At 41.9% G+C, this 22,922-nt stretch overlaps 1 protein-coding gene across 1 annotated transcript; it reads left to right on the top strand.

Moving 5' to 3' along the window:
* The first annotated feature begins 16,746 nt into the window (after positions 1 to 16,746).
* On the top strand, positions 16,747 to 22,864 carry myl13 (myosin, light chain 13). Its single transcript, XM_048240755.1, has 7 exons — positions 16,747 to 16,942; positions 18,823 to 18,850; positions 20,378 to 20,527; positions 20,989 to 21,162; positions 22,042 to 22,119; positions 22,456 to 22,488; positions 22,626 to 22,864. The coding sequence occupies exons 1-6, from the start codon at positions 16,838 to 16,840 to the stop codon at positions 22,482 to 22,484; spliced, it is 564 nt and encodes a 187-aa protein (XP_048096712.1). The 5' UTR covers positions 16,747 to 16,837; the 3' UTR covers positions 22,485 to 22,488; positions 22,626 to 22,864.
* The last annotated feature ends 58 nt before the right edge of the window (positions 22,865 to 22,922 follow it).

Raw genomic sequence — 22,922 nt, 5'->3', positions numbered from 1 at the left:
AAGGGCTGGATTTTGCTTTGCATGACAACACTCACATGATCAAGTGACATGATATCTTTCATCATGAGTGTTACAGTGACAAAGCAATTCACAATAATGGTACATGGACATGGATTATTTCAATGTGTCTAATGGTAGGATATCATGGTCATGGCATGTTGTGGTCTTCTCTCATCTTATATTGAAGCTATGTATATCTAAGGTGACCATGATTTGTTCAAGTAACCCACAACTCATATCTAATGAGTGTAAAGTGTTATAGTGGTGTAAATGTAAAGTGTTATAGTGGTGTAAATGTAAAGTGTCATAGTGGTGTAAATGTAACGTGGTATAAAGTGTTATAGTGGTGTAAATGTAAAGTGTTTGAATCAAGTGTGTAAAGTGTTATATGTAAAATGTTATAGTGGTGTAAAGTGTTATAGTGATGTAAAGTGTTGTATGGTGTAAAGTATTATGGTGGTGTAAAGTGTTTTATGTATTATATTGAAAAGACAGCCATCATGGTTTCAAAGTAGCTGGTTTGATAGCTCAATGCCAATACACCAAAGACAGTGCATGTGATCAGCATAATGACATATTTTAATTTTGTATGTCAGACACTGTTTTGCCCTATTTAAACTCCCTCATTCTGCCATGAATAGAGTAAAAATGACAACACATCGGCTAAAGCCTACTGAAAGAAGATGGAAAATGAATGGGGATTAATGACGTGAATGTGAATCATGTAAATAAAATCATTATCTTTTAAAACACTATGGAAATCAAATGTTCATGAGGACATGCAATGTTCCTCTGTGAGCAACCATGCCTAAGACGTATTACATCCCTTGTTTTGAAGGCAAACTAAAATGAAAGAAATGTAAAGGCAGGTGAAAAAAATCAGTCGACACAGGTCGACTTCAGCTGCCTCATCTTCTGAACGAATTAACATACATTTCAGTAATAGCTGCAATTTCTTCTAACATGTGCCTGGAGTGTGGGTCTTAAGCAGATTTTCTCTATTGTATTGAAATAATGATCTTCAATGAACACTTGCAGGCACACACACACCAATGATCTTCAATGAACACTTGCAGGCACATACTGTACACACACCACTTGTTGACCAAGTGTGAAGAGGTTTGGATGGGCCAGTAGGTGACACTCTTTCCACCTGAAATGACACACGACAGTAAACTTAGCACAGCCATAGCGCTTCAGCTCTCCAGTGGCCCTGGGATCTCATGTGCGTGTATCACACTTACACAGCTCGTCTGAAGTGTGCAACTTGCCAATATGGAATGGAATGGTGTCACCCTTTTTACAGTGAGGAGTTGAGCTGAGCTGAGCTCCCATAGAGCGTGGACTGGCTCCCATGAAAGCAGTTAACTCAAATATCTGTGGGGGGGGGTCTGAAAATGCAGCAGCATAATATTTTAATTTCAAATAAAGCTATTTTCCCTTCCACAAATGGAGTAATATTGAAGATAAAGATAAATAGCTTGACATGATTAGTAGCCTAAACAAATATGTAGTAGGCCTAAAGCATCGTGAATGCAGCATGGCTGCACCAACACGCCACTATGAGTGCAAACTATTAATTTGAAAGCTCGCGTCACGACCGTTGATCCAAAGATTTCCATTCATTAATTTTTTAAATAAAGATACAGAACTTTAATGAATTTGAGGATGACTGGCTACCATGCCACCCAAAAAGAGGCTGCTCCTAATGACCTCATGCTCAGACTTGACACGTTTCGGTTTTACTACCAAAATACAAAAAATAGCTCCAGATAACGGCATAGCAGCACAGATGCCTGCTAGCTATGATGAAATCATGACTCGAACACTACCAAGTGCCAACCAAGCTTTTGTGGTCCAGACAGAAAGCTTAAATGACAGACCCTGACAAATGGTTTGTTCTGGCCAAGCATCTCATAGTGCTGCTTTTCACAGTATTTCAATTAGCAGTGAAAAATCTTATTGACACATTTCACCATAATCATGCTGCAATTACGCCGGAGTATCAACAAAGTCTGGGCTGTATAATGGGTTATTGCAATAGTACACTGTGCATCTCCTTCTTACCAAACAACAGGGGAAATCAGGAGCCCTGACAGGTGTCTCCGCTTCTATCCAGACTTGGTGTACCATGACTAAATCACCAACAGTTGGGCTACTTGTGTTATTTAACATACACAAGAGGGACTAGGCTGCTGTCTCTAGAATGTGATGACAGACTGATTAAGCTGGAGTTGCGCTGATATAGGTTAATAGTCTCCAAGTACAGAAGTATTTTTCTGGATTTTGTTAATATGTTTTTATTGACTCAAGTTTGAATGAGGCAAACACGACAGCAATGCTTTGAAAGTACAAAAAATGAGGAGAAGTTGTATGCTTTGATTTTGCTGCATGCACAGATGCTGCTGTGCAATTAACCAAGAATAGAAGGACTTAGTAGACACAAGATGAGCCAGACTTTATGTTTTCCTAAACATTTGTTGGGGACCAAAATGCTATTAATCGCTACAGTTTTGAGTAAGACTGGAATATGCATATATAACCAAATAGCATATGGCATAGCCTTTAGCAGCAGCTTCATTACATCAAAGTAAATCACTCTTTTAACTTGTCTAAAAATCATTACACATCTGTGTTAGGCTACTATAGAGCAGATAGACTGAGGTATTTTTATCTTTCTAAGTGTAAAGAAAGGGTATAAAAATGACTGTTTGGCAGTTAGTGCTTTACCTTCCTATTGTTTCAGTCTCCACCATCTTGTTAGACAGATGGTGAAGACTGTTTGGTAATCAACTTGTAAGACAGTCCATACAAGTTGATTACCAAACTCTCCTCCTTTTGTGTCCATTGACAGTTGGCCTAGCATTTGGTAATCGACTTGTACAAACTTCTCCTAGCAAGATGTCTGTGACTGAAAGAAGAATTCAGGTAATGCAATTGTATGTAATACTTCAGTTGAAATTACTTCTGTTTGTATAGGGGCCATCTCCACTAGCATCGTAAACCATACTCATACGCTTCGCTTCTCTTTGGCAAAAAGTTTGGCCTAATTGCCAACCGTTCTTTTCCTGGTGGGTGGACACTTGTTTGAAGTTTAAAATCATTTGAGTTCCTTTGAACCAATCACTAACAACCAGCGTTTTGTCATACAGAGAAGTTACTCTGCAACACGCCCCTAGCAAGCAAGCTTGCAGTTGCATCTTATCATTGATTCCAATGGGAAAGACAGCTAGCTGTCACACGTTTCATCTAGTTATTAATTCACAGTAGCCTGGTAAACCAGACCCTGGAATCTTTCAGATTAAGGGTCTGGCCACGAGTAATGAAAATGGCCCAATTCGAGGGGCGGCACCAAGCATGCATTTGAAACTCTCACTGCACGCAGTTGGATAACGCTACGACCAATCACAACAATTCATCAGTGTCAGTCATCAGTGTAGCTCGCCTTTGTCCCGCCTACACCGATTTGATTGGTCCCTCTCGCTCGAGAGATAGAATAAATTTGGATCATTGCTCGTGGCCAGAGTATCTTGCGGGCACAATTTCCAGGGTAAATTCACAGGGCATTTTCAGTTCTTTATTTTAACTCAACGGTTATGAAGAAATATGTATTTGTTACTGACTCATCCTGAAACTACATACATTACCAACATAATTCGCTTCCAATACCCCAGTGCAGAGGACAAATTTAGCTCTTTACCTTATTATACGGCTCTTCAGAGTGCTGCAGTTCTATTCACATAAATGGGCCTTCCCAACGTTCGGAGGTCTGTTAGGTAATATATGGAACGCCGATCATTATCGCATTCGCCGACAGGGCGAACTGGACCCTGGCGCATCAGCGGAGGGGTCTTGCTTCACCCTGAATGGACATTTTACCGATAATGGCCGGTGTCCATTCATTATCCTGCTTATTATACGGGTACTTGCCAAAACGAAAAAAATAAATCGTGGAAATGCGGCTAAGCGGAAATGCGGTACAGCGGCTAAGGCCAGATTTGTACCTGAATCGTTCAGTTTTTGCAGAAAGCACGAAACTTGGTACAGGTATAGTACTACCCAAAAATTGAAATGGACCCCAACACATAGCGCCCCCCTAGTGGCCCCTATCTTGACTTCAAATATGGCCACCAAAATATGCCCTTTTTTCTACATTTATAATGCTATGCTGCTTTTAACACATAATATGACTATAGCCATCTTTCAGCATTATGAAATACATAATGAGACAATCATGCATAATTAAAATGGCAGACATGTTGGATTTTAAGGAAGTAGCCATACATTCTGACACTGAGTCAAAAACTGGGGTGCGTTTAGGCTATGTGTGAAGTTTCGACTCTGTGAATAAACCCTGCACTTGCCTGGGCTCAATCCTTCTAATTTGCCCCCTAGAGGTTGGCATGCTAGCAAGGAGGCTAAAACCCATGGATGCTAGTGTCTGTCAAGTCTCTTAAAGAAACATATGCTGCCTTTTGGGAAATGAGCTATTTTGTCTTCTATCCTAGAGTTAGATACACTAGATGTACCGCAGAACGGTACAAAATATGACCGCCGCCCAGTCCAGCACATTTTTTCCACAAAAATAAATCACGCTGAAAGGCCTATATGATTCTAACTGTCTCAATAAATTGCATTATCCACACTCAATTCTCACTGGTATCTGCTAGACAACAAGTACAAAAACATGATTAGTTCATAGATTTCACATGTAAAATTCATTTTATACAACCCCACCTCCATCTTGCCTGTTCATAATTCTGAGAAATTCTTGAATTGTGTGCATGTGTGCGTGTACACGTTTATGTTTATGTGTGTGGGTGTGTGTGTGTGTGCGTGCTTGTGTGTTTGCCTGCGTGTGTGTTTGTGCATGGGCATGCATGCGTACATATGTCTACTGTGTGAGTATGTGTCATACGTATGATTACTGTGAATGTATGTGTGTGCGTGTGTATCTGTTTATGCACATGTGTGCACATGGAATGGGTTAACATGACCCCTGGAGGCAAACATACAGAAAAAATTGGTCATCCTAGGCCCTACGGTTCTCAAGATATTCACAGAAAACTGTTTCTGCCCTACCCTCCTTTCGGGGGGTCCAGTACAGCGGGGGGGCTACAGATCAAAACGAAAACCGATGGTTCCATGCTATCCATGTGGGGTTACATGCCCACCAAGTTTCGCGGTACCCGGTCTTTCAGTGTCCGGGAATCCTTGTTGGTGTCACGGTCACTAAATGTACACATAAATTATTTTATTGTAAGGCCCCCCATGAACGAAAGTTCACAAAACTTGCCATGCATTTGGAGGGTGTCATAATGATCCTACACTTTCAATTTCGTGCAGTTTTGACCATGTCAGCCAGAGATATTGTGGTGAAAACACCTTTTTTTTGCTTTTTAATTTTTAACTAGGTGGCGCTATACATGAAATAAGTGGTAATGGGATGGGTTGACATGCCCCCTTAAGACCAACATACAAAAAAATGGTGGACCTCCTAGGCCCTACGGTTCTCGAGATATTCACAGAAAACTGTCTCCGGCCACCTACAGGCCAGTTGGTGTATAGTAACATAAATTAATTTATTGTGTGGCCCCCATGAACGGAATTCGACGAAACTTGGCGTGCATTCAGAGGGTGTCATAATGATCCTACACTTAAAATTTCGTGCAGTTTTGACTATGTTAGGTCACAGATACCTGCGATTACAACACCTCATTTTTACTTTTTTTTTGTGTTTAACTAGGTGGGCTATACATGAAATGAGTGGTTATGGAATGGGTTGACATGGCCCCTTGAGATCAACATACAAAAAAATGGTCCTCCTAAACCCACGGTTCTCGAGATATTCACAGAAAACTGTGTCTGCCCTACCCTCCATTCGGGGGGTGCAGTCCAGCGGGGGGGCTACAGATCAAAACGAAAAACGATGGTTCCATGCTATCCATATGGGGTTATATGCCCACCGAGTTTTGTCTACCCCGGTCTTACAGTGTCCCGGGAATCCTTGACGGAAATTTGAAAATAAATAAATAAATAAATTTAAAAAAAAATCGGACTAAACCGTCATAATTACTTATTACATACACCCAGTCAGAGTTAGATAAATTAGTACATAACCAGTCCAACACATCCTACAGCCTAATCAAATTGAGGTGGGTGGGGCCAATTAGCATATGCTAAAGTTTAATTTAAGGCTCATAGTGATTGTTTGAAAAGGTCCATTTTGTTTTATCGTAGTCTAACATTTTGAATCCCATAAAAGGATTATGCCTGTCAATGAAGCTAATTTAAATACGTAATACCTTATGAGTTTAGCTCCCTCCTGACCCATTAGGGCTCATGCTAGTCAGTGAACCAGCACTTTTAGGACACTGGCTAGTGCGTTCAGCGCCCAGTCCTTGGGTGTGCTTTGCGGAGGAAACACCAAAAGCTCAAGACAGGTAAAGTTGAGTATCGTCTGCATAGCAGTAATAATCAAATTCATGGGAGCGAATGGTCTCACCCAAGGAAGTGTGTAAATAGAGAAAAGTAGGGGCTCTAATACTGATCCCTGAGGCACACCTGTGGTGAGGTCATGTGCTCTTTAAGGTAGGATTTAAACAAGTCAAGACCAGTTCAGATAGTGTAGAAAGGAGAATGTCATGGTTAACAGTATCGAAGGCTACAGATAAGTCTAGTACTTGTAGAATGAATACTAATGACTTAGCAACTTAGATGAAGACTTAGCTACTCTCAAAGCTTCGGTCACAGACAGAAAAGCAGTTTCAGTAGAATGACTCTTGAAAACAGACTGCATAGGGTCTAGCAGGTTGTTCTGATACAGTAAGTCCAAGACTTGCTTGAAGACCACTTTCTCCAACAACTTTGACAAGAAAGGAAGAAGGGAAATAGGTCTGTAAAAACAGGAATGGTTTTAGAGGTGGTGGCAAATTATAAATTTTCCATCTTTATCCTCCTTGACTGATTTTTCAGTACCTGGAGCCTACAAACGTTGCACAGGTAGTCCAACTCCTCTAACGTATGGCACACCAATACGTTACATTGCCAGAAGGATTGCTGTGTCTCCCAGCGCAGTCTCAAGAGCATTTAGGAGATTCCAGGAGACAGTTGCTCTAGGAGAGCTGGGCAGGATAGTAGAGGGTCCTTAACCCAGCAGCAGCACCAGTATCTGCTCCTTTGAGCCCTGCCATAGCCCTACAAAATGACCTCCTCCAGGCCGCTGGTGTGAATGTCTCTGACTACACTGTCAGACTTCATGAAGGTGGCCTGCCTCTGGAAGGACCTATGCCCACTGCCCAGCACCGTGCAGCTCATTTGGCATTTGCCATAGAATACAAAATTGGTAGGTTCATCATTGACACCCTGTGCTTTTCACAAATGAGACCAGGTTCACCCTGAGCACATGTGACGTCTGAAAATGTCTTGGAGACTGTAATCCTGCCTGCAACATCATTCAGCATAACTGGTTTGGTGGTGGGCCAGTGATGGTCTGGGGAGGGATATCCTTGGAACGACGCACACACCTCTACGGGCAAGACGACTGCACCCTCACTGCTCTTAAGCATCAGGATGAAAACTTCAGACCCATTGTCTGACCCTGTATTGGTGCAGTGGGCCCTGGATTCCTCCTGGTGCACAGCAATGGCTAGACACATGTAGTGAGAGTGTGCAGGCAGTTCCTGGAGGATGAAGGCATTGATACCATTGACTGTCCCCCCACACTCCCCTGACTTAAATCCGATTGAACACACGCTGGGACCACGACTCTCAGGGAGCTCAGTGATGGCCATGTCCACATCTGGGAGCAAATCCCCCAGGACATCATCTGCCGTTTCATTAGGAGCATGCCCCGATGAAATCAAGCATGTCGGGGCCATATGAACTACTGAGTACCATCATGTGTTGCTGCGCTGAAATTCAAGCAAAATGGACGAGCTTGCCGCGTAATTTTTTCAACTTAGATTTTCATGATCATTTTCATTCCCAAAATAACGAAGCGGCATCCTTTTGTTCCTAACATATTACCCAGTCCATATCAGTTTGAATCCTACCTCACAGGATGCTAGTTTAACGTATCATGGCTTGGACAGCTGTCCGCACCTTAGCCTCCTACCTCAGTACTGGGCCCCCTTCTCTTTGCTATCCACATCACTTCTTTGGGACAGATTATCCATTCGCACAGCTTTTCATACCACTGCTATGCAGATGACACACAGCTTTATCTGTTCTTTCAACCTGATGACCCCTTGATCTCGGCACGGATCTCGGATTGCCTCTCAGACATATCTACATGGATGAAGGCCCACCACCTCCAGCTAAACCTCTCAAAAAACAAACTGCTGGTCCTCCCAGCTAAACCTACAGGCATATATGCTATCCCCCGACCGTTGCGCTCTTCAGACAAACATTGTCTAGCTCTGCCACCGGTACGCTCAGGTCAATCCAAACTTTTTCCATCTGTTGTTCCTCGTTGGTAGAACGCGCTACCAGTTCCTACTAGAGCAGGGACATCCCTCTCCATCTTCAAAAAACTCCTGAAGACCCAGCTCTTCAGAGAATATCTCCTCTCATAGCACTACTTACAACTAGCTAATTCTAGCACTTACCACCTGACTTGACTAGATAAAAACAGCACTCACTGATGCACTTTTCCCTATTGGGATCATGCACTTTTCCCTCACGGGATCAAAAGAGTATATATACTTATTGTACTCTACCTTTTTAAATTGTTTTAAATTGTTCTAGAATTGTTGAGAGAATTGTTTTAAAAGTGTTAAACTGTTTACCAGGTTGTAAGTCGCTTTGGCTAAAAATGCGTCAGCCAAATGTAATGTAATGTAGATATCCAGCGTGATGTTTTTTCCCCATTGAGATCTGATGTGTTTTATTTTTTAAAGTGTATAATTTTTTTGAGCAGTGTATAGTAAGAGTTAAGGTTTGCTCAGAAAGAGAAGAAGGTAGAATAAGAATGTATTGATGATGTAGGTAGTTACTTCAATTAACCAAAATATAGAATAATTGGCTTATTTTCTCACACATAGTGGCCATATTGGAATCTTACCAGATTATACTTGATGCCTCGTATATTATTAAGGTTGTCATGTGATAAAATGACTGTTTGTTTGGAAATCATGTCAATAGCTTCCTAGTGTTAGAACTTAAAATACTTTTTTATCTTGTTTAATTTTGAAGTTGTATCAACAATTCTATTAAGAATGGTAGCCATATTTGAATTCAAGATGGCGTCCACTAGGGGGCGCTATGTGTTGGGGTCCATTTACATTTTTGATCACTAGGGGTAGTAGTATAACATTTCATGCTTTCTGCAAAAACTGAACGATTCCGGTGCTTAGCCGCTGTACTAGATTCCAGTTGAATCCATGCATTTCCACGGAATTATTTTTGGAATCTGATCCCTTATCATACCTGTTCATTCGTACTCGTCGCTCGACTTATTGAGACTAAATTCAAGATGGTGGTGAACGGTAAACTTCCTGAAGGTACTGTCTGTAAATAAACTAGTGCTTTTTCAAAGTTCTCAATGTCTCGTTTTAAATGTCAGGGCCCTCGGAAGTCTACCAATGAAGTGTGGAGCTACTTTGAGCCTCTGGCGTAAAACAGTGATTTATTTGCATGGCTAGGCCGATGCCGAGGCACCCCCATCGAAAACCTGTTAGTAGCATTGGCTAACTACTGTAGCGCCAGATTTCAGAGTGCAGGGGACAAGCCGAGATGAGCTATGAGACAAAAGTTCACACTTGGTATCATGTTTCAACACACTTTAGGTCAATATCACACCGAACTTCTATTACTATAACTTCTACGAAAATTTCTGCCATGTTGTTTATTGGCAAACAACTGAATAGCCAGGTAATGTCAGTGCTAGCTGTCCAACATTATTTAGCTATATTTTCATTAGCTTATGTGGTGATTTTATTTGATAATATACATGTGTGTGTATGCTGATTTGATTTACCAGAAAATTGATGTAATACTGTTTGTACAATGTCATGCAACATTTGCTGAAAAATTATGAGACTAAGTCATAAGACTGGACTGTCTGGAAGTCGTAAGATTGAAATGTCAAGGCAGGTAAAAAGAGGAAGTAAAATTAGGTGACAGTGCTTCACAGAGCCAAAATGAATACAGGCCCTACCTAGCAACAAGTAATTACACATAGAACCTGGCCAATACATATTTTTAATGTCTAAATGAGGAGGAGTTTCCGCCAATATCTCAAGATTGAAAAGGCAGGACTGTCTGGAAATCATGAAACTAAGTCATAAGATTGAAATGTCAAGGCAGGTAAAAAAGGAAGTAGAATTAGGTGAAAGAGACACACAGAGCCAAAACGAATACAGGCCCTTCCTAGCAACAAGTAATTACACAATATAACCTGGCTAAGTGCATTCTGCTGATTTTATTTGATCATAAATACATGTGTGTGTATACTGATTGATTTACCAGAAAATTGATGTAATACTGTTTGTGCAATGTGTGGTGATTTTATTTGATCATATACATGTGTATGTATGCTGATTTGATTTACCAGAATATTGATGTAATACTGTTTGTACAATGTCATACAACATTTGCTGAAAAACTATGAGACTAAGTCATAAGACGGGACTGTCTGGAAGTCATAAGATTGAAATGTCAAGGCAGGTAAAAGAGGAAGTAAAATTAGGTGACAGTGCTTCACAGAACCAAAACGAATACAGGCCCTACCTAGCAACAAGTAATTATGACCCCCCCGAAAGGATGGTAGGGCAGACACAGTTTTCTGTGAATATCTCGAGAACCGTAGGGCCTAGGAGGTCCACCTTTTTTTTGTATGTTGGTCTTAAGGGGACATGTCAACCCATCCCATTACCACTTATTTCATGTATAGCGCCACCTAGTTAAAAATTAAAAAGCAAAAAATTAGGTGTTTTCATCACAATATCTCTGGCTGACATGGTCAAAACTGCACGAAATTGAAAGTGTAGGATCATTATGACACCCTCCGAATGCATGCCAAATTTTGTGAACTTTCGTTCATGGGGAGCCTTACAATAAAATAATTTATGTGTACATTTAGTGACCGTACACCAACAAGAATTCCCGGGACACTGAAAAACCGGGGTACACGAAACTTGGTGGGCATGTAACCCCACATGGATAGCATGGAACCATCGTTTTTCGTTTTGATCTGTAGCCCCCTCCGCTGTACTGGACCCCCCCGAAAGGAGGGTAGGGCAGACACAGTTTTCTGTGAATATCTAGAGAACCGTAGGGCTCACATGTGCATAAACAGATACACACGCACACGCATACATTCACAGTAATCATACTGTATGACACATACTCACACAGTAGACATATGTGCGCATGCATGCACATGCACAAACACACATACGCAGGCAAACACACAAGCACGCATGCACACACACACATAAACGTGTACACGCACACATGCACACAATTCAAGAATTTCTCAGAATTATGAACAGGCAAGATGGGGGTGGGGCTGTATAAAATGAATTTTACATGTGAAATCAATGAACTAATCATGTTTTGGTACTTGTTGTCTAGCAGATACCAGTGAGAATTGAGTGTGGATAATGTAATTTAGTGAGATAGTTAGAATCATATAGGCCTTTCAGCGTGATTTATTTTTGTGGAAAAAATGTGCTGGACTGGGCGGCGGTCATATTTTGTACCGCTCTGCGGTACATCTAGTTACACATAGAACCTGGCCAATACATATTTTTAATGTCTAAATGAGGAGGAGTTTCCACCAATATCCCAAGTTCGAGAAAGGTTCTGATTGGCTAAAAAGAGACATCTCCCAGACCCCTAGAAGCATAAAAGGTAGAGCGCAGGCATATTCAGATCAGATCTCATCGGGGAAGCAGCTGTTACCCATAACTCTCTTGCCTGACGGTCCAGTCCTGACGCTGTTAGAATTGTATCTTCACTGCAAGACGGCAAATAAAGAATCAACAGTCTTCAGCATCTCTCGTCTTGGTGTTCTCCTTCGGGTCCTTTGACATCAGAGTGCTTATTGAGATTGGAGGTTCAAGAAAGGGGTTAATTTTCCACGACACTTAACCCAGCAGATTTGTACAATCTATTCGTTACAAGAATTACAAGAATTCGTATTTAAAACCAAACATTTGTGAGATACTTGGTACAACATTTACCTCTTATGATTGAGCTTGCGAGACAGGCATACGATCTTGATAAGGCTACTTGCTGGCGGCAAGCTTCTCTATTACATTTCTCCCGATGAGTGAACGACCGGAGGTGAACCTCACCAAGGAATATTGCACAGACATCTTGTCAAAGAACGGAAAAAATAATGGTATTTATTAACTGGTAAAATGTTTCTGGTTTTGTTTCTGTTCCTAGCAAAACATCAAAAGTTTCTAGTTTTCGTTTTCATTCCATGAACTGGTTCAAAGCCTTGGTATACCATACAAATTTCAAGAATAAAGTCGACATATAATTAGAGATAATTAGAATTAAAAAAGAAAAAAAGAATTACACTTGTTAGTCCAAAAATAGACCCTAAATTGTTCTTAGACCAGAGTTGTCCTTTATGGTATAATATTTGTGTCATTCACTTAACTATTACATTCTGTCAATATTGTAATATCTCCAAACAAAGTTTCATATACAGCATAACCTTTCAGTCCTGAGCAACAACTACCTGACTCTCCCAGCTTTTGTTAGGTTATAGGACTCCTTCTTATCAATAACATTGTATGATAATGTCTCATTTGGCCCAAATCTGACAACTTCACAAGTAGGAATTGAGATGTTATTAGACACAAAGCCCCGCAGGATTCAGAGTTCAATTAGGTGGCCACCCACTTGATCCAGCCCGTGTAAATTGTCCACTGAGTCCTAGTGTCTCAGCTGTGTTTGGCTGTGAAGGTCACTTGAAAGGGCTAACAACAATTGGCATTGTAAATCAGCCCCCTGCCCCGCCTTGCACATAGCAAGCGAACAACAGGCGAGCTCCAAAATAGCAAACTGGACAGGTTGTGCATGGTTTACGAGCCTCCCTTTCGGGAGCTCACGACACAGATATTTCTGATGGAGTATTCAATGGCAATCACCTGATATAGTCTTTGTACAGTGCATTTGTTATGCAAGGCCTGAGCCATATATACCCTGGCTGCCTGGCACTTAAGATTTTTTTCCATATGTTTCTCGATAGGCTAACAGTGGGTGTGATATTCTGGGGGAAGATTACAAGTCTTTTGTCCTTGCCACAGACCCTGGGGGAGTAACACCTCAAATAGTATCTTACTGGCCGTTAGATCCCCTCAAGGGAGTGATAGTGTTTCATCATGTGGAAGAAATGAAAGAAGATGTTTTTTTTTTTACAGCGACTGAGGAAACCGTCTTAGACAGCAGTAAAACTCCAGGGTTAAAACTCCTGGTAGATCTGATTGTATGAGGCCTCATATTTGTCTATGCACTTGAATAATTATGTTTATTTAATTAGCTCTACCCCCAGGCCCCCACCCTTCATTGTGATTTGTAGGAAACATTCTTCCAGATTGAGATAATTATAGCCTTAGATTCCCAGCATTATCACCACTCTACAGGATCATCGTCACTGGGCTCAATCCAGCTCTGCACTGATAGCCATTCATCCATTTAATTTTCATGCTTTATCATGTAGGGGCATGAAACACTCTGGCTCATTCTACATTCACAGACTGTAAGGTTTTCACCAGCTGCTGGAGTTAGCAATTAAGAGACAAAACAAAATTACCCTGATCTTAACAAAGTTCACCAAATATCATTTTGTAGGCTTCACAAAAGTCTCAGTTACATTGACTGTAAGGTGATCTGTGACATCATATCAACCACTTTGTCCTACTCTGAGGCTGAGGAACACTTACGCTAGAGCTCAGCATAGGTACTGATGATGCCTACCAGCTCAATTCGCCTGATACAGAGGTGCATCAGGGTGTTTATGGGAATGACCCCAAAGCCAGGTTGATATTCCGCCATCCCCATGGGAGAGATCACTCTCACTCAGAAGTGACCGTCCTGTCCGCACCCAGGGATTATCCACCTTGGACACCTGTCGCTGGTGCCTTGGTCTCTTTTTGTCTCTCATGTTGGTTGGTGGTCACTAAGGTGTCCTTGCCCACTAGTGAAACAGGTGGGCGGTGTTCCTTAGGGGGCTTCAGTGTGGCCCTTTTCCAGGGCTCGTACATGAGGATCAGCCCCTCCCGACAGGAGCTGGGACCTCTACCCTCACTTGATCAATGGATGCTCGCACTGGGTATAGTGGCACACAGACATACAGTAGATAGCAACATTTTCACTGTGCAGGTGTCACTGTGGACTGGATAGCTAAGCTAGATGGCAGTAACCCATTCCCCTGAGTTATACAACATTCACATCAGGCTTTTAGACGGGCGTTTCGCGGCAGCAACAGCTGTAGACAGCTGCAGCTGTGTTTGTCTCGGTCACTTTCATGACTGATACAACTGTCCCCGCCCTTTATATGGGTCCAACTCTCTTGGCTACTCCCTGCAACTCTCCACTGCCAGACCATCAGATGTGCAGATGCACAAGGTTCGTCCAGCCGTGTCTTCCCACAGCTGCAAATATCACTTCTTTACTTGGCTCTGCAACAGGGGCGCAAGGACATCATGCTGCATGGCAAATGCAGTGAAGAGGGCCTGTGACCCAAAGCATCCATGTGGTGATGATAGTACCGCAGATCAGTAGAAAAGAAAAAAAAGTCAGTCAAAAGTACTGGTATTGAATTGGCTGCACTTCAATTTTGCTGTAAAATGGTGTTGTAAACCTGAAATGGTGCTGACAGTGATACCATAGTAATGTGACACCAGGCCTGGATAAAGAGCATAGCCCAGGACACTTTTCTAGGGTCACTGGGTTAGGGTCTGTTAGCAAACAACTTTCTTTAGTGACCTGACCAGTGACTTATGGACCCAAGCAAGTCATAGTATGTGACACGGCCGCCACCACTCCCTCCATCAAACACTTCAAGGCGTCTGTGCACCACTTGAGTGCAGCACAAAGAGGCCTGATTTTGATGAATGTGTTCGCTGGCTTTGACCCTATTGAGAGTACGCCTGTAGCGCCTTGTTTATGAGAGCAGTATTATGTCTCATTATATTTCACATATAAGGAACACAGCCAGTAAAAGCATAACTTGATGTGTCATTTAATCTCAACAACACTTGTCATAACACAACCTTATGTAGACAAAATTTATTTCACTGGACATCTGACAAAAATAGTATACATAAATTATTACCGTACTGTGTGTCAGCTTTCATACCTTACATACTGTATCTTATAATTCATCAAATAATGGGTTTTATTTTTGCTGGGTCTTTTGGATCTTGGTACTGCTGGGTAGGCCTTCTTTGGATCTGGGTATTGATGCATGGCATCCAGAGTTTTTCCCGCATGTCTACATGAATCTAAAAGATGGGCTTTACAAGGTACTGACATTACTAATTACACTGATTCCAATTTCAAGTTCCTTTTTGCTCAGGGCTGCTAAAGGGCTGTCATTTACTATCAGACATTTCCAAGGGTCTTACCATGAAATTCAGTCTGAGGGAGTTTGCAAAAAAATAAATAAACTGCAGCTGTGGGGAATATGTATGAATTGCACCTGTTACTCTTGACAAAACCCCAAACTACGGCCCAGTAGCCTCCTCATGGCCTGCTCTTTGATGTGAACAATATTCTTATTTCAGTCAATAAACTCTTCTGTCTTACTCCTTATCTGCCCACGTGAAAACACAGCTGTCCATTCTTAAATCAATAGCCTCTTCAATCTGTGCTATAAATCGATCAAGTGTAGACGTAATGGAAATGAATAAATGTCTCTCTTTCAAAACATTCTTTTATGCTCAGGATCTTTTCCCTGGTTGGATCCATCTACAACGCATCATCAGCAGTCCCAGTGGGGAGGACTCAGAGTTCATGAAAGTTGATTCATTAACTATGAACATACATTCGAGATTAATCCAATAATGACCAACACAAGCCAACGTTTCTACAACAGATGGCCCCAAAAATACAATCATATGGATTAGCAGGCCACTATGCTTCAGCAAGTATTGTATTGATGAGGAAAGTGTTTTATGAAAGCAATTAGTGGGTGGCAGCATGAGCCTCAGGGAGACTATCTCCTCTGCTACCGTGTGTATAAACATGAGCCACAGGAAATCTGCACAGTGAATATTAATGTGCAAGGTTTAGCATTGAATAGGTAGCAAAGTTAATCAACTTTATTTCCACTCAGTAGCTATCATTAGTTATAACAGTAGCTGTATAATATATGCATATAATGTCATATGGTAATGATATACAGTAATGAAAACACTAGCTCTGAATCATTTGAAAGTCTGGACATTTGCCCTTCATATCCCTTAACCCTTTCTGAGCTCTCACGGGGAGAGCTGCTGGATCAGGCAGGATGGAGTGCTTTGTGGTTTTAATGGGTATGATTGTCATGTCTGGTAGGGGCTGAATGATTGAGTTTGCCAGTGACCCTGGCTCTGGATTTCTACCCATATTAGCCGCCCATCCTGACACAGTGTTCCTCCTGAGTGTGCCTGGAAGCCTCGGGTCTCAAATAGACACAAAGGGCATGTCCTTTTATAGCCCTCCCATTGTTGCTGGCAGGGCAGGGTAATGCAGGGGGTGGGTGGGACGGCACCTGTGCGGGCGATGATAAAGGGCCGGCCGAGCCTGCAGCACACCTTCACCCAGAGCGAGTCCGAGCCCTTGGCAGTGTCCAGCCTCTCCCACCCTCTGTAGTTCCTCTCCACGCATCGCCATGGCACCCAAGAAGAAGGAAAAGGAAGAGCCCAAACCAGCCGCCCCCAAGCCCCCAGAGCCCGAGCCCCCCAAGGAGCCCGAGTTTAACCCCGCAGAAGTGCAGGTATTGCCCATCCCTCGCTCCAGTCCGTGTCCTTACAGCTGCACAGAGTAGCGAGATCAGAGAGAGCAATATTATATAGTATGCTATTACATACTCTTCTATTGAGGAAAATAATTAATCTATTTGTTTCTTTTCTTTTGAGAATGAGGACTTGTGTTTTCTTCTGTCATGTCATAAGAAGTGGAGTAGAAAGCCTTTGCTTTCTGCAAATTTCTTTTTATCTTAGAGTCGCATAGCTTCTGTTTGATGGAAAGGTCACTTGTGTGGCCTGGCAGTTTTATTGTTGCTACTGTTGTCTAGGGGTGGACATGGCCCATTAGGATGGTGTTAGATTTGTTTTGAAGGAACATCAGAGACACCATGTGTTGCAGCCCAATCAGTGCACACTACTAACCATAGGAGTGCTGAACTGAAAACCCTCACATGGACTTAGCAATTCCATCCAGACAGGGAGAGTTATTCTTACATTTCTGCATTTTACCACGGTAAGGCCAGGCTAATTAGAACCATATTGGAATACTTCAAGCAGCCACTGATGTTTTCATAACGCTATTCTATCTGATATGATTTTTCCTCAAAATTAATGTTTTGTTTAATGGTTAGGGCCAGAAAGGTATGCCACATGGTTCATGTTTCTGGGGGCCAGCGCAACAAAAGATATTCTCGTGGTGGTATTTTTCCCCCTGTCTTTCCCCCTTTTCCATGGGCTGGAATTTTCCTTGGGTTAGGAAGCCGCCATAGCTATTCCAGTGCTCTGAGGTTAAAGCCACACAATGTGATTTTCATTATGCAGTTCCTTAGAGGACCACCCACTCACGGAACTGCTAGCTGAAGAAAAACTGCTGAAACAGACTTTTTCCCCCTCATATTATACATTACAGGGTATCTAAATATATCTATAGTGCATAGACTTGTGCTCTCTCATCAATAGCAAGATGTGTTTTAATCCAGTGTAGCATGGTAACAGTTGATTTCATTTTGATTTAAAAATCTATTTTTGATTGACCTGTGGATGTCCTTGTTGGGGAGTGGGGAAAGTTTATGGAAAGTCCTATTTCTTTCTGTGTTAATCATGGGGTTAGCAACCACATAGAAAATCAGTTAAGACTCTTCAAAAAAGGGTTCAATTTCCCATTGTGTCTGAAGGTTTCGCTATGCTTAAAACTTTTATTTTAGCTATCTCACGGAAGTGTAAATCAACACAAAAAAACAAAACAGGAAAATCACAGAGTACGTTGCTATGATTAGGAAGGGCTCCCTGTACTTTTGACAGTATGTTTTATCCTCCACATTTTAAGAGATTAGCTTTAAAAAGCAGGCCGTTGTTTCTTAACTGCTTTCGTTGGGGTCACTTAATCTTTAGTGACAGGCGCATCCCTGACCTGAGCAGCGCGTGATAAAATAAGAGAGCTGGTGTTAGTTGCGGGGGCTCTTGCCCAACCGAGTTCGACGGGGAGTGTGAATGGGCTGCTTGACTGAAGGTCACCCAGAAACCGCCCGTGGCCCACCACAAGTCAGTCTGTGTGAATTAGCTGCGTGTAACCTGAGCCCTAAGGACTCTCCGATGTGTGAGGACAACTGCACAAGTGCCACACAACTGCCACATAACCAGACCACCCCCCCCCGCACACTAATATGAATGATGAATTAATATGAATTAATATGATTAATATGACACATATTATGTCAGTCACACACACAGACACGCAGCCAAGGTATAAGCATTTCCACATGTATTATGTTAGTCAGATAGAAAGTGGCTATTTTTAGATTTGGTTAAGCCTGTGTTTGAAACTGGTGTGTGTGTGTGTGTGTGCGTGTGTGTGTGTGTATGTGTGTGTCATCTGATATATTGTTATTATTGTTTTGTCTTGTTGCAGATTGAATTCACAGCTGAGCAGATTGAGGGTAAGCCATATATTTACTTTCATATATATATATATATATACACACACTACACAAGGAGTTCTCGACTGTTGTTGAATGAAATGGCTGATCTTTAATGCAATATCTACATTGACCATTATCAGCAACCATTCATCCAATGTTCCAGAGGTACATTCTGTTTACTAATCTGATAGCATTTTAAGGCTAACTGAGAAAACATTGGAGAACACTTTTGCAATTATGTAAGCACATAATGTATTCTGAAAACTGCTGCCCTGATAAAAAAAACAACAACAATGCAACTGATGATCTCAGCTGGTATTCTGTCTATGGAGTGGCATGGGGGGGTCTAGTGACCCCACATTTTTTACCAAACTCCATTGTGTTATTATGTCAAAATAAGACTAATTTAAGATGATAAAATAATCTTATTGAAGTGCATGTTTCATTTGTAAGGAATGAGAGAGCTCACATGTCTGAGCCCTACACACAAAAAGGATGTCAGTTATCCACTGCGATGCCCTTGGGAAAGGGCAAAACAAGGGGTCACAGCGTCATTTAGCAGGGTAGACACACTAAATTGCCTGTGCACTACTCAAACACAAAACACACCACTTCAACTTACCCGTGTTGCTATGACTACTGTACATGTCTCTCTGGATGTTTCCTTCACTTGTTTTGACATATAGTGCCCCCCACATGTATTGGCACCCCTTGTAAAGATGAGTTGAAAGCGCTATAAGAAAATAGCATTCTGATGGTTCTTTGAGAAATATATTTCTCATTGTTCTAGGGATGTCAATAAATGTGGTGGGTGATGTATGTGATGGATAAAGCCTTTTTAATGAGAGTTTTCGGAGGGAAAGATGGAATAGTAGGTTTTTTCAGAAGGGCTGAGAGTGAGGGACTTATCTGTGAAAGGGAAGCATATATACTTTCAGTTCAAACAGGAGGTAAGAAGTGGTTCAGAAAGGAATTTGACACATTTCATTGTCTGTTTTACAAATACAGACTTTCAAGGGATAGCCATGGATGGTCTGTTTTATTTCTTTTTTTTAAAAAATGAGACTATTAAAGGGGTGGGAATATGTATGACTTGTCATAACCTTCACTGAAACCTTCACTGAAACATCTTGACAATGTAGTCTAAATCCATCTAACCACATGGCTTCAGAAAACTTCTTAGTTGCAATTGAAGACACTAGACATCAGTAATGAATTTATTTCCCCTGATGGCATGGCACTGTCTCGGATTGCGATTTAAGATAATGAAAACAGACTTTTGAAAGAAGGACGAGAAGCCGAGCTGTGTAGCTTCCAAATGCTGTCTGTCTCTGATCGCTCCTCTTTTTCATTCTCACCCCTGCCGCTGTGCTGAGGCTCCACTGGAGGTGGCATTTCACTGGGTAATCAACAGGCAGGCTGGGGAACCTTAGGGAGAGACATGGAGACTAGGATGAATGCAGAATATGAACAATGCAATCCCCTATTTATTTCTCTCTCCCTCTCTGCTTCTCCCTGACTCTAATCCCCCTCTCTCAATTTCAGATTTCAAGGATGCGTTCCAGTTGTTCGACAGAACGCCAACCAATGAGATGAAAATCACATTTGCCCAGTGTGGAGATCTGATCCGGGCCCTGGGGCAGAACCCCACCAACGCCGAGGTCATGCATGTCCTGGGAAAGCCCAAGGCTGAGGGTGAGCTCCCCACACATAGCCACTGGTTTGGACTGGATTCAGTTGGCCCTATTAGATCCATGGAGCCATGCAAAATTGGCTCTGTTACAGTTTGATGGCACGTACTGCAATTGTCAAGTCAAGTCCGTTTTATTTAGTATAGCGCATTTAACATGCACAGAGTGCAACCCAAAGCGCTCCACATACAAGACATTGACACAAAACAAAAGACAATAAGACAAAAAATGCCAGGCGGAGCGGCGTAGTCGCCAGCATACCCGTGACACCAAGACATGCCAAAAAGAAGTATTATTGAACAAGTAATGCCTCATGTACCTTTGCTCCAAATGTACACATTTGCACATGAGTCACATACTGTAGTTGGCAACAATGATATTCTTCCTCATAACATACTATGGTGGTGTCATTCTACCTTGTAAGCTATATATCTGTTTATATCTGTGATTATATGACACTGACAGAAATGCAGGTCAAGATGCTGGACTTCGACCAGTTCCTGCCCATGCATCAGCACATCTGCAAGGCCAAGGACCGCGGCACATTTGAGGACTTCGTTGAGGGTCTGAGGGTGTTCGACAAAGAGGGCAATGGCACCGTCATGGGAGCTGAGCTCAGACACGTGCTGGCAACACTGGGTAAGCTGGTCAGCGAAACATCACGACACATGCCCACACTACGCGTGTGCCATTTCGCTCATGAACATAATTATCAGGGGGATTTGGCCATCTCAATAGGGGGTGGGGTGTGTGTGTGTGTGTCGGGGGGGGTGTTTATGTGTGTGTGTGTGTGTGTACGCGTGTGAGTCTGTGCATGCATGCCTGTGTGTGTACATGTGCATCTGCACGGCAGTCATAATAAATAGTATCCTTATATAGATAATATTATAATACAATGTATAGTCAGCTGAATAATCTGAACTCAGTTTATCTCACTAGCTGCTATTTCGCTCATGAACATAATTATCAGGGGGATTTGGCCATCTCAGTAGGGGGTGAGGTGTGTGTGTGTGTGTGTGTGTGTGTGTGTGTGGGTGGGTGAGTGGGTGGGTGGTTGCTTTATTTTGAGTAATCCCCTCTAGCTTTGCCCCCGGAGTAATATCTACTCTTACTGGGAATTAGCAAGACTGAGATCTTTGTTTGCATGTTCCAATGATCAGTCGCATTAGAATTCAAGACCCCAAGTCTTCTTGTAAAGCCAACTGGCTGATCCTTTCACTGCGGTTGACAGATCGGTGCTGTGGGTCTGGATGAGTTACTGTAACCTGCACTAGAGGTTGTCACTTCTGCCTGCAAGGTTTTCCGTGTTAGTGGGCAACTCATTCATATTCCAGCTATTTTGGGATGTGTCTTAGAGATGAAATGTTTATACAAACTGAACAAAGTGCCCAGTGCCCATTTGACGGGTGAACTTAATTAACTTTAGTGTTAAATGTACACTTTGTGTGTGTGTGTGCATCTCTTTGTGTGTGTGTGTGTGTGTGTGTCTCTTTGTGTGTGTGTGTGTGTGTGTAATAGGTGAGAAGATGAAGGAGGAGGAGGTGGAGCAGCTGATGGCAGGACAGGAGGATGCCAATGGCTGCATCAATTATGAGGGTAAGTGCAAGACAAAAGACCAGCACACAGAATGTTGTTACCTCTAGTATCCTCAATGGTACAGTATTTCTCATTTTTGTAAGTCACTTTGGATAAAAGCATCTGCTAAATTAATAATATGGATGTAATATGTGATGTAATATGGATATGGCCTATATTAGCTTAAATGTAAACACACATTCAATGTTCATGGCTGAGGCATAGGTCATGTGATAACCTTTCCTAGATGGACAGAATGCTCAGGTCTTTTGACCTATCCCTGTCAGTCTTCAGACTCTTCTTTAAACTTTGTTCTCCCTCTGATCTAATTAATTATGCCTTGTGTTTGTCCAACAGCTTTTGTAAAACACATCATGGCTAGCTAAAAGGGTAAGTCAAGAGAAAGACTGAATACTGTATATGACCATAATATATATGCTTATATGCTTATAAGCATATAGCATATATTAGCAATGCTTCTAATACTCTATGTGAAAAGAAATATTACTTATGCTGCTCTTTTTTAGTCTGTAGATGATCAAGACACCTTGGAATTGGCTGAAGACAAACATGCTTCCCTTTTTATATGATCCCTTGGCGTACGTGCAGTCCTCTGTTAACTCGTGTGCAAGGTCTCCCCCTACATTAGTTAACTTCCAGTTGTTTTTTGTAATTACACACACCTGTTCAAACCAAAATAGTAACTGTATAAAATATACATGTTCATTATTTCATGTGACATCAAAAAATAAACAAATAAACTAAATACTTTTACTGTTGTTTTGTTGACTGTTATAATCCGTAAAGCTTGTACTGAAGCCTGT

Source organism: Alosa alosa, chromosome 1 (assembly GCF_017589495.1).
Source record: "Alosa alosa isolate M-15738 ecotype Scorff River chromosome 1, AALO_Geno_1.1, whole genome shotgun sequence".
Classification (NCBI taxonomy): Eukaryota; Metazoa; Chordata; class Actinopteri; order Clupeiformes; family Clupeidae; genus Alosa; species Alosa alosa.
Note: the sequence above shows the minus strand (reverse complement) of the source record. Positions and strands in the feature narration are given on the sequence as shown.

Bases quoted from the DNA above. Each gene is read 5' to 3' on its own strand.
- myl13 (XM_048240755.1), top strand. From the start codon at position 16,838: ATGGCACCCAAGAAGAAGGAAAAGGAAGAGCCCAAACCAGCCGCCCCC. The intron at 20,528-20,988 runs GTGAGCTCCCCA...TGACACTGACAG, and splicing joins GGGAAAGCCCAAGGCTGAGG to AAATGCAGGTCAAGATGCTG. The intron at 22,120-22,455 runs GTAAGTGCAAGA...TTTGTCCAACAG, and splicing joins TGGCTGCATCAATTATGAGG to CTTTTGTAAAACACATCATG.